Consider the following 15,000-nt stretch of genomic DNA (forward strand, 5'->3'; position numbering starts at 1 on the left):
ACACAACCACCAAGGTGAGAAACATCAGAGTATTGTGAAGGAATAACAACAGCGAGCACACACAAGCACACACAAGCACACACAAGCACACACAAGCACACACAAAAACACACACAATCACACGCAAACACACACAAACACACACAAACACACACACAAGCACACACAAACACACACAAGCACACACAAACACACACAAGCACACACAAGCACACACAAACACACAAAAACACACACAAGCACACACAAACACACACAAACACACACAAGCACACACAAACACACACAAGCACGCACAAACACACACAAGCACACACAAGCACACACAAGCACACACAAACACACACAAGCACACACAAGCACACACAAGCACACACAAGCACACACAAGCACACACAAACACACACAAGCACACACAAACAAACACAAGCACACACAAGCACACACAAGCACACACAAGCACACAAAAACAAACACTAACACACACTAACACACACACAGCAGGGACTCCATCATCATCTCACAGAGAAACTTTCTCTCGACTGAAGTGATGCGTTCAGGAGCGTCGGGATAATTGAGGTTTGAATGGTCAGTTCAGGGTCAAAGGTGAAGTCTGTCGGAGCAGGATGACGTCACATGACGACATCACATGACGACCTCACATGTTGACAAGTGTGAGAAGCGTGTGCGTGTCCCGACGTCACCTGGTGTTGACACGCACGATGAACGTGTTCCAGCGGGTTTTCAACTACACACCAGGAATAGCAACGACAACAAGAGCACGTGTCTCAGGATGACTCGGATCAAGACTCACTGACTCACTTCGACACAACACAAGTGACTCAACTGTTTTTGTGTGTCTCCTCATTGTTGTGTGTCTCCTCATTGTTGTGTGTCTGTGGCTTGTTTTGCTGCAATTTCCTCCTTCAGATGAATAGTGACTACAGGTCACATGATCACATGCTGGTCACATGATCATCCAGACACAACACAACATCAGAGGAGGACACAACACAACATCAGTGGAGGACACAACACAACATCAGTGGAGTACACAACACAACATCGGTGGAGGACACAACACAACATCAGTGGAGGACACAACACAACATCAGAGGAGGACACAACACAACATCAGTGGAGGACACAACACAACATCAGTGGAGGACACAACACAACATCAGTGGAGGACACAACACAACATCAGTGGAGGACACAACACAACATCAGTGGAGGACACAACACAACATCAGTGGAGGACACAACACAACATCAGTGGAGGACACAACACAACATCGGGAGGACACAACACAACATCAGTGGAGGACACAACACAACATCAGTGGAGTACACAACACAACATCGGTGGAGGACACAACACAACATCGGGAGGACACAACACAACATCAGTGGAGTACACAACACAACATCGGTGGAGGACACAACACAACATCGGGAGGACACAACACAACATCAGTGGAGGACACAACACAACATCAGTGGAGGACACAACACAACATCAGTGGAGGACACAACACAACATCAGAGGAGGACACAACACAACATCAGTGGAGGACACAACACAACATCAGAGGAGGACACAACACAACATCAGAGGAGGACACAACACAACATCAGAGGAGGACACAACACAACATCGGGAGGACACAACACAACATCGGGAGGACACAACACAACATCGGGAGGACACAACACAACATCAGAGGAGGACACAACACAACATCAGAGGAGGACACAACACAACATCAGAGGAGGACACAACACAACATCGGGAGGACACAACACAACATCAGAGGAGGACACAACACAACATCGGGAGGACACAACACAACATCAGTGGAGGACACAACACAACATCGGGAGGACACAACACAACATCAGTGGAGGACACAACACAACATCAGAGGAGGACACAACACAACATCGGGAGGACACAACACAACATCAGTGGAGGACACAACACAACATCGGGAGGACACAACACAACATCAGAGCAGGACACAACACAACATCGGGAGGACACAACACAACATCAGAGGAGGACACAACACAACATCAGTGGAGGACACAACACAACATCGGGAGGACACAACACAACATCAGTGGAGGACACAACACAACGTCGGGAGGACACAACACAACATCAGAGGAGGACACAACACAACATCGGGAGGACACAACACAACATCAGAGGAGGACACAACACAACATCGGGAGGACACAACACAACATCAGAGGAGGACACAACACAACATCGGGAGGACACAACACAACATCAGTGGAGGACACAACACAACATCAGAGGAGGACACAACACAACATCGGGAGTACACAACACAACATCGGGAGGACACAACACAACATCGGGAGGACACAACACAACATCAGTGGAGGACACAACACAACATCAGTGGAGGACACAACACAACATCAGAGGAGGACACAACACAACATCAGTGGAGGACACAACACAACATCAGAGGAGGACACAACACAACATCAGAGGAGGACACAACACAACATCAGAGGAGGACACAACACAACATCGGGAGGACACAACACAACATCGGGAGGACACAACACAACATTGGGAGGACACAACACAACATCAGAGGAGGACACAACATCAGAGGAGGACACAACACAACATCGGGAGGACACAACACAACATCAGAGGAGGACACAACACAACATCGGGAGGACACAACACAACATCAGTGGAGGACACAACACAACATCGGGAGGACACAACACAACATCAGAGGAGGACACAACACAACATCAGAGGAGGACACAACACAACATCAGTGGAGGACACAACACAACATCAGAGGAGGACACAACACAACATCAGAGGAGGACACAACACAACATCAGTGGAGGACACAACACAACATCAGAGGAGGACACAACACAACATCAGTGGAGGACACAACACAACATCGGGAGGACACAACACAACATCAGTGGAGGACACAACACAACATCGGGAGGACACAACACAACATCAAAAGGACACAACACAACATCGGGAGGACACAACACAACATCAGAGGAGGACACAACACAACATCAGTGGAGGACACAACACAACATCGGGAGGACACAACACAACATCAGTGGAGGACACAACACAACGTCGGGAGGACACAACACAACATCAGAGGAGGACACAACACAACATCGGGAGGACACAACACAACATCAGAGGAGGACACAACACAACATCGGGAGGACACAACACAACATCAGAGGAGGACACAACACAACATCGGGAGGACACAACACAACATCAGTGGAGGACACAACACAACATCAGAGGAGGACACAACACAACATCGGGAGTACACAACACAACATCGGGAGGACACAACACAACATCAGTGGAGGACACAACACAACATCAGTGGAGGACACAACACAACATCAGAGGAGGACACAACACAACATCAGAGGAGGACACAACACAACATCGGGAGGACACAACACAACATCGGGAGGACACAACACAACATCGGGAGTACACAACACAACATCGGGAGGACACAACACAACATCAGAGGAGGACACAACACAATATCAGTGGAGGACACAACACAACATCGGAAGGACACAACACAACATCAGTGGAGGACACAACACAACGTCGGGAGGACACAACACAACATCAGAGGAGGACACAACACAACATCGGGAGGACACAACACAACATCAGAGGAGGACACAACACAACATCGGGAGGACACAACACAACATCAGAGGAGGACACAACACAACATCGGGAGGACACAACACAACATCAGTGGAGGACACAACACAACATCAGAGGAGGACACAACACAACATCGGGAGTACACAACACAACATCGGGAGGACACAACACAACATCGGGAGGACACAACACAACATCAGTGGAGGACACAACACAACATCAGTGGAGGACACAACACAACATCAGAGGAGGACACAACACAACATCGGGAGGACACAACACAACATCAGAGGAGGACACAACACAACATCGGGAGTACACAACACAACATCGGGAGTACACAACACAACATCGGGAGGACACAACACAACATCGGGAGGACACAACACAACATCAGTGGAGGACACAACACAACATCAGTGGAGGACACAACACAACATCAGAGGAGGACACAACACAACATCAGAGGAGGACACAACACAACATCGGGAGGACACAACACAACATCGGGAGGACACAACACAACATCAGAGGAGGACACAACACAACATCGGGAGGACACAACACAACATCAGAGGAGGACACAACACAACATCGGGAGGACACAACACAACATCAGAGGAGGACACAACACAACATCGGGAGGACACAACACAACATCAGAGGAGGACACAACACAACATCGGGAGGACACAACACAACATCAGTGGAGGACACAACACAACATCAGTGGAGGACACAACACAACATCAGAGGAGGACACAACACAACATCAGAGGAGGACACAACACAACATCGGGAGGACACAACACAACATCAGTGGAGGACACAACACAAACATCAGTGGAGGACACAACACAACATCGGGAGGACACAACACAACATCGGGAGGACACAACACAACATCAGAGGAGGACACAACACAACATCGGGAGGACACAACACAACATCAGTGGAGGACACAACACAAACATCAGTGGAGGACACAACACAACATCGGGAGGACACAACACAACATCAGAGGAGGACACAACACAACATCGGGAGGACACAACACAACATCAGTGGAGGACACAACACAACCTCAGTGCTCAACAATAACTCACAATAACAAGGACACAAGAACAAAACGTCGACAACAGTAGACCTAGAATACACACGGCATATACACAACGGCTAAATAAGAGTACAAAAAGTAAACACAGCAAATACACAACAGCTTAATTAGAGTACACACAGCAAATACACAACAACTAAATTAAAGTACACATATGAATTACACAACAACTAAATTAAAGTACACAAATGAATTACACAACAACTAACTTAAAGTACACATATGAATTACACAACAACTTAATTAAAGTACACAAATGAATTACACAACAACTAAATTAAAGTACACATATGAATTACACAACAACTTAATTCAAGTACACAAATTAATTACACAACAACTTAATTAAAGTACACATATGAATTACACAACAACTTAATTCAAGTACACAAATGAATTACACAACAACTTAATTAAAGTACACATATGAATTACACAACAACTTAATTCAAGTACACATATGAATTACACAACAACTTAATTCAAGTACACAAATGAATTACACAACAACTAAATCAATTAAGTAAGTAAGTAAGTAAGTAATAGTAAGTAAGTAAGTAATTTAGCACTTTTCCAGACCAGGGTCAAGAAGCGCTTAAACAATCAAAACAATATTCAATAAAGTAAAAGTACACAAATGAATTACACAACAACTAGATTAAAGTACGCACAGCAAATACATGAAAACTTAATTAAAGTATATAGAGCCAATACAAAACAGCTACATTACTGTACACACAGCAAATACACAACAGCTACATTACTGTACACACAGCAAATACACAACAGCTAAATCAAAGTACGCACAGAGCAAATACACAACTGCTTAATTAAATTATGCACAGTAAATACACAACTGCTAAATTAGAGTACACACAGCAAATACACTACTGCTAAACTTGAGTACACATGGCATATATAAACAACAGCTAAATTAGAGTACACAAATGAGTTACACAACAACTAAATTAAAGTACACAGAGCAAATCCAAAACAACTAAATTGTATTGTAAAAGTATGAAGTAAACACAGCCAATAGACAACAGCTAAAATTACAGTAAACACAGCAAATAAACAACTGCTAAATTAGAGTACACACGGCAAATACACAACTGCTAAATTAGAGTACACACGGCAAATACACAACTGCTAAATTAGAGTACACACGGCAAATACACAACTGATAAATTAGAGTACACAAGGCAAATAAAGAACTGCTAAATTAGAGTACACACGGCAAATACACAACTGATAAATTAAATTAAATAAAGCACCATTTTGAGTACACAAAGTACGCAGAGCAAATAAACAACAACTACATTAGAGTACACAAAGTACACACGGCAAATTCACAACAACTAATTTAGAGTATAAAGTAAACTCAGCAAATACACAACAGCTAAATTAGAGTACGCACAGCAAATACACAACAACTAAATAATAGCACACAAAGCAAATACACAACAACTAAATAATAGCACACAAAGCAAATACACAACAGCTAAATTAGAGTACGCACAGCAAATAAACAACAACTACATTAGAGTACACACGGCAAATACACAACAACTAATTTAGAGTATAAAGTAAACACAGTAAATAGACAACAGCTAAATTAGAGTACGCACAACAAATACACAACAACTAATTTAGAGTATAAGTAAACACAGCAAATGGACAACAGCTAAATTAGAGAACGCACAGCAAATACACAACAGCTAAAAACAAAGAGGTTACACAACACCACAAGGGTAATGGCAGATATGAACAAACAACAATTGCAGAAACACAAGTGTGTATCGTGATGAACGTGTGATCAGTGGACAGTAAAGTGACATGAGTCAGTGGACACTGAAGGTTGTGGGTTCAATTCCAGCAGGGAAGAGTAAAAAGAAGGTTTTCTTCACGTCCAGATGAAAACCTTAAAGTCGTCTCGGCGTGTTTGTGAGAACTGACTCGAGGTCACGTGCACTTCCTGCTACACACACACACACACACACACACACACACACACGCACACACACACACACGCACACAGACGCACAGACACACACACACACATCTCACAGTGAGTCGTTTGTGCCGCAGTCACGACAACTATTTGTGGAGGTTGTGCGAGCAGAGCGTCTCGTCTAAAGTGTACAAAAGTCGTCCTGCTCTCTGAGGTCAAACGCTAACATAAATGTTACGCTGTGTGTGAAACATGATGGTGTCTGTGGACGTCTGTGATTGGTCAGAGGTCGATGGAGGTGAAGAAACACAAAGAAACACAAGAGTCAGTGAAACACTTTAGAGAGTCAGTGAAACACTTTAGAGAGTCAGTGAAACACTTTAGAGTGTCAGTGAAACACTTTAGAGAGTCAGTGAAACACTTTAGAGAGTCAGTGAAACACTTTAGAGAGTCAGTGAAACACTTTAGAGAGTCAGTGAAACACTTAAGAGAGTCAGTGAAACACTTTAGAGAGTCAGTGAAACACTTTAGAGTGTCAGTGAAACACTTTAGAGTGTCAGTGAAACACTTTAGAGAGTCAGTGAAACACTTTAGAGTGTCAGTGAAACACTTTAGAGAGTCAGTGAAACACTTTAGAGAGTCAGTGAAACACTTTAGAGAGTCAGTGAAACACTTTAGAGTGTCAGTGAAACACTTTAGAGAGTCAGTGAAACACTTTAGAGAGTCAGTGAAACACTTTAGAGAGTCAGTGAAACACTTTAGAGAGTCAGTGAAACACTTTAGAGTGTCAGTGAAACACTTTAGAGAGTCAGTGAAACACTTGTGTCAGTGAAACACTTTAGAGAGTCAGTGAAACACTTTAGAGAGTCAGTGAAACACTTTAGAGTGTCAGTGAAACACTTTAGAGAGTCAGTGAAACACTTTAGAGTGTCAGTGAAACACTTTAGAGAGTCAGTGAAACACTTTAGAGAGTCAGTGAAACACTTTAGAGAGTCAGTGAAACACTTTAGAGTGTCAGTGAAACACTTTAGAGTGTCAGTGAAACACTTTAGAGAGTCAGTGAAACACTTTAGAGTGTCAGTGAAACACTTTAGAGAGTCAGTGAAACACTTTAGAGAGTCAGTGAAACACTTTAGAGAGTCAGTGAAACACTTTAGAGAGTCAGTGAAACACTTTAGAGAGTCAGTGAAACACTTAAGAGAGTCAGTGAAACACTTTAGAGAGTCAGTGAAACACTTTAGAGTGTCAGTGAAACACTTTAGAGTGTCAGTGAAACACTTTAGAGAGTCAGTGAAACACTTTAGAGTGTCAGTGAAACACTTTAGAGAGTCAGTGAAACACTTTAGAGAGTCAGTGAAACACTTGTGTCAGTGAAACACTTTAGAGAGTCAGTGAAACACTTTAGAGTGTCAGTGAAACACTTTAGAGAGTCAGTGAAACACTTTAGAGAGTCAGTGAAACACTTTAGAGAGTCAGTGAAACACTTTAGAGTGACAGTGAAACACTTTAGAGAGTCAGTGAAACACTTTAGAGAGTGAGTGAAACACTTTAGAGTGTCAGTGAAACACTTTAGAGAGTCAGTGAAACACTTTAGAGAGTCAGTGAAACACTTTAGAGTGTCAGTGAAACACTTTAGAGAGTCAGTGAAACACTTGTGTCAGTGAAACACTTTAGAGAGTCAGTGAAACACTTTAGAGAGTCAGTGAAACACTTTAGAGTGTCAGTGAAACACTTTAGAGAGTCAGTGAAACACTTTAGAGTGTCAGTGAAACACTTTAGAGAGTCAGTGAAACACTTTAGAGAGTCAGTGAAACACTTTAGAGTGTCAGTGAAACACTTTAGAGAGTCAGTGAAACACTTAAGAGTGTCAGTGAAACACTCACCACTTCTGAGCGTCCGTCCCTGCAGGCGTTCTGGAAGCGAGCCTGTCTCTCCTCGTGAGGTCGGTCTCTGAAGCCTGTGTACTTGATCTGAGGACCAGGAGACACAGAGAAGAAGGAGATCAGAGTGAAGAACATTTGAAGATCTAGATGTTGAGATGATGCAGGTGTTACTTTTGAAGGTGAATTACTTGAAGTAAGAAGAGAAACATGTTGTTGTGAGCAGATCCCTCACAATAATGAGGATTTCACAATATTTTGTCCACAATAATGATGATATCACGATATTTTGTCCACAATAATGATGATATCACGACATTTTGTCCACAATAATGATGATATCATGATATTTTGTCTACAATAATGATGATATCATGATATTTTGTCCACAATAATGATGATATTATGATATTTTGTCCACAATAATGATGATATCACGATATTTTGTCCACAATAATGATGATATCACGATATTTTGTCCACAATAATGATGATATCACGATATTTTGTCCATAATAATGATGATATCATGATATTTTGTCAACAATAATGATGATATTATGATATTTTGTCCACAATAATGATGATATCATGATATTTTGTCCACAATAATGATGATATTATGATATTTTGTCCACAATAATGATGATATCATGATATTTTGTCCACAATAATGATGATATCACGATATTTTGCCCACAGTGATGATGATATCATGATATTTTGTCCACAATAATGATGATATCATGATATTTTGTCCACAATTATGATGATATTATGATATTTTGTCCACAATAATGATGATATCACGATATTTTGTCCACAATAATGATGATATCACGATATTTTGTCCACAGTGATGATGATATCATGATATTTTGTCCACAATAATGATGATATCACGATATTTTGTCCACAATAATGATGATATCACGACATTTTGTCCACAATAATGATGATATCACGATATTTTGTCCACAGTGATGATGATATCATGATATTTTGTCCACAATAATGATGATATCACGATATTTTGTCCACAATAATGATGATATCACGACATTTTGTCCACAATAATGATGATATCACGATATTTTGTCCACAATAATGATAATATTATGATATTTTGTCCACAATAATGATGATATCATGATATTTTGTCCACAATGATAATTATATCACAATAGTTTGTCCATAATAGCAATAATATCACGATATTTTGTCCACAGTGATGATGATATCATGATATTTTGTCCACAATAATGATGATATTATGATATTTTGTCCACAATAACGATAATATCACAATATTTTGTCCACAATAATGATGATATCACGATATTTTCTCCACAATAATGATAATATCATGATATTTTGTCCACAATAATGATGATATCATGATATTTTGTCCACAATAATGATAATATCATGATATTTTGTCCACAATAATGATAATATCACGATATTTTCTCCACAATAATGATAATATCATGATATTTTGTCCACAATAACGATAATATCACATTATTTTGTCCACAGTAATAATAATATCACAATATTTTGTCCACAATAATGATGATATCATGATATTTTGTCCACAATAACGATAATATCAGGATATTTTCTCCACAATAATGATGATATCACGATATTTTGTCGACAGAAATGATTATATAACAATATTTTGTCCACAATAATGATGATATCACAATATTTTCTCCACAGTAATGATGATATCATGATATTTTGTCCACAATAATGATGATATCACAATATTTTCTCCACAGAAATGATTATATCACAATATTTTGTCCACAATAATGATGATATCACAATATTTTCTCCACAGTAATGATGATATCATGATATTTTGTCCACAATAATGATGATATCACAATATTTTGTCCACAGAAATGATTATATCACAATATTTTGTCCACAATAATGATGATATCACAATATTTTGTCCACAGAAATGATTATATCACAATATTTTGTCCACAGAAATGATTATATCACAATATTTTATCCACAATAATAATGATATCATGATATTTTGTCCACAATAATGATGATATCATGATATTTTGTCCACAATAATGATAATATCACAATATTTATCCACAATAATGATGATATCACGATATTTTGTCCACAATAATAATTATATCACAATATTTTGTCCATAATAGCGATAATATCACGATATTTTATCCACAGTGATGATGATATCATGATATTTTGTCCACAATAATGATGATATTATGATATTTTGTCCACAATAACGATAATATCACAATATTTTGTCCACAATAATGATGATATCACGATATTTTGTCCACAATAATTATGATATCACGATATTTTCTCCACAATAATGATAATATTATGATATGTTGTCCACAATAATGATGAAATCACGATATTTTGTCCACAGTAATAATAATATCACGATATTTTGTCTACAATAATGATGATATCACGATATTTTGTCCACAGTGATGATGATATCATGATATTTTGTTCACAATAATGATGATATCACGATATTTTGTCCACAATAATGATGATATCACGATATTTTGTCCACAATAATGATGATATCATGATATTTTGTTCACAATAATGATGATATCACGATATTTTGTCCACAATAATGATGATATCATGATATTTTGTCCACAATAATGATGATATCACGATATTTTGTCCACAATAATGATGATATCACGATATTTTGTCCACAATAATGATGATATCATGATATTTTGTCCACAATAATGATTATATCACGATATTTTGTCCACAATAATGATGATATCACGATATTTTGTCCAAAATAATGATGATATCATGATATTTTGTCGACAATAATGATGATATCACGATATTGTGTTCACAATAATAATGATATCATGATATTTTGTCCACAATAATGATGATATCATGATATTTTGTCCACAATAACGATAATATCACGATATTTTATCCACAATAATGATGATATCACGATATTTTGTCCACAATAATAATTATATCACAATATTTTGTCCATAATAGCGATAATATCACGATATTTTGTCCACAGTGATGATGATATCATGATATTTTGTCCACAATAATGATGATATCATGATATTTTGTCCACAATAATGATGATATCATGATATTTTGTCCACACTAATGATTATATCATGATATTTTGTCCACAATAATGATGATATCACGATATATTGTCCACAATAATGATGATATTATGATATTTTGTCCACAATAACGATAATATCACGATATTTTGTCCACAATAATGATGATATCATGATATTTTGTCCACAATAATGATGATATCACGATATTTTGTCCACAATAATGATGATATCACGATATTTTGTCCACAATAATGATGATATCACGATATTTTGTCCACACTAATGATTATATCATGATATTTTGTCCATAATAGCGATAATATCACAATATTTTCTCCACAATAATGATGATATCACGATATATTGTCCACAATAATGATGATATTATGATATTTTGTCCACAATAATGATGATATTATGATATTTTGTCCACAATAATGATGATATCATGATATTTTGTCCACAATAACGATAATATCACGATATTTTGTCAACAGTGATGATGATATCATGATATTTTGTCCATAATAATGATGATATTATGATATTTTGTCCACAATAATGATGATATCACGATATTTTGTCCACAATAATGATGATATCATGATATTTTGTCCACAATAATGATGATATCACGATATTTTGTCCACAATAATGATGATATCATGATATTTTGTCCACAATAATGATGATATCACGATATTTTGTCCACAATAATGATGATATCATGATATTTTGTCCACAATAATGATGATATCACGATATTTTCTCCACAATAATGATGATATCATGATATTTTGTCCACAATAATGATGATATCATGATATTTTGTCCACAATAATGATGATATCACGATATTTTGTCCACAATAATGATGATATCATGATATTTTGTCCACAATAATGATGATATCACGATATTTTGTCCACAATAATGATGATATCATGATATTTTGTCCACAATAATGATGATATCACGATATTTTGTCCACAATAATGATGATATCATGATATTTTGTCCACAATAATGATGATATCATGATATTTTGTCCACAATAATGATGATATCATGATATTTTGTCCACAATAATGATGATATCACGATATTTTGTCCACAATAATGATGATATCATGATATTTTGTCCACAATAATGATGATATCACGATATTTTCTCCACAATAATGATGATATCATGATATTTTGTCCACAATAATGATGATATCATGATATTTTGTCCACAATAATGATGATATCACGATATTTTGTCCACAATAATGATGATATCACGATATTTTGTCCACAATAATGAGGATATCATGATATTTTGTCCACAATAATAATAATAATAATAATAATAATAATAATCTCTATTTATATAGCGCCTTTCTAGACCAGGGTCACAAAGCGCTTTGACAGCCATTCACACATACTGATGGGAGTAGGCTGCACCACGTGGCGCCGAATCTGCCATCAGGAGCAATCAGGATAAAGTGTCTTGCTCAGGGACACAACGACACAAGCTTGTCTATAATGATGATATCACGATATTTTGTCCACAATAACGATAATATCACAATATTTTGTCCACAGTGATGATGATATCATGATATTTTGTCCATAATAATGATGATATTATGATATTTTGTCCACAATAATGATGATATCACGATATTTTCTCCACAATAATGATGATATCATGATATTTTGTCCACAATAATGATGATATCACGATATTTTGTCCACAATAACGATAATATCACAATATTTTGTCCACAGTGATGATGATATCATGATATTTTGTCCATAATAATGATGATATTATGATATTTTGTCCACAATAATGATGATATCACGATATTTTCTCCACAATAATGATGATATCATGATATTTTGTCCACAATAATGATGATATCACGATATTTTGTCCACAGTGATGATGATATCACGATATTTTGTCTACAATAATGATGATATCACGATATTTTCTCCACAATAATGATGATATCATGATATTTTGTCCACAATAATGATGATATCATGATATTTTGTCCACAATAATGATGATATCACAATATTTTGTCTACAATAATGATGATATCACGATATTTTGTCCACAATAACGATAATATCACAATATTTTGTCCACAGTGATGATGATATCATGATATTTTGTCCATAATAATGATGATATTATGATATTTTGTCCACAATAATGATGATATCACGATATTTTCTCCACAATAATGATGATATCATGATATTTTGTCCACAATAATGATGATATCACGATATTTTGTCCACAGTGATGATGATATCACGATATTTTGTCTACAATAATGATGATATCACGATATTTTCTCCACAATAATGATGATATCATGATATTTTGTCCACAATAATGATGATATCATGATATTTTGTCCACAATAATGATGATATCACAATATTTTGTCTACAATAATGATGATATCACGATATTTTGTCCACAAAAATGATGATATCACTATATTTTGTCCACAAAAATGATGATATCACGATATTTTGTCCACAAAAATGATGATATCACGATATTTTGTCCACAATAATGATGATATCACAATATTTTCCCCACAATAATGATGATATCACAATATTTTCTCCACAATAATGATGATATCACAATATTTTCTCCACAATAATGATGATATCACAATATTTTCTCCACAATAATGATGATATCATGATATTTTCTCCACAATAATGATGATATCACGATATTTTGTCCACAATAATGATGATATCATGATATTTTGATTAAAAGAACGATGATATCACAACATTTTGCTTTTCACTGATACTATTTAAGTGGCCAAAGCCAAATATTGTCAATCAGAGTCACATGAACACACCAAGAATACACTGTAATAACTTTCCTCGACGCACACACGCCTGTATCTGTGTGTTGTGTCGAAGGCTTCAATAATACAATAATACTTATTCTCAGGATGATCTGAAAATCTTTTACATGAACAACAACGAAAGCAATGATTGAGTGACAGAAGTCGGATTGTTTGATGTGTAACGCTGAACACACACACACTGATCACTTCACACTAAGATGTATTTTAATTGGTAAAAACACTTTTCAAGTACACACAAATATAAACATGAAGATTCCACTCGACAGTTGA

The 15,000-nt window shown here is 37.0% G+C and overlaps 1 protein-coding gene across 1 annotated transcript in view; it reads right to left on the reverse strand.

The window, feature by feature from the left end:
* The window catches only part of cbfb (core-binding factor subunit beta), a 25,276-nt gene that overhangs the window by 7,514 nt on the left and 2,762 nt on the right, over positions 1–15,000 (reverse strand). Inside the window, exon 2 of the mRNA XM_087797908.1 lies at positions 8,685–8,771. Coding sequence (XP_087654034.1) covers positions 8,685–8,771 — 87 coding nt within the window. The remainder of the gene's footprint in view (positions 1–8,684; positions 8,772–15,000) is intronic.

This window comes from Callionymus lyra, chromosome 8, assembly GCF_982586985.1.
Source record: "Callionymus lyra chromosome 8, fCalLyr1.hap1.1, whole genome shotgun sequence".
NCBI lineage: Eukaryota > Metazoa > Chordata > Actinopteri > Syngnathiformes > Callionymidae > Callionymus > Callionymus lyra.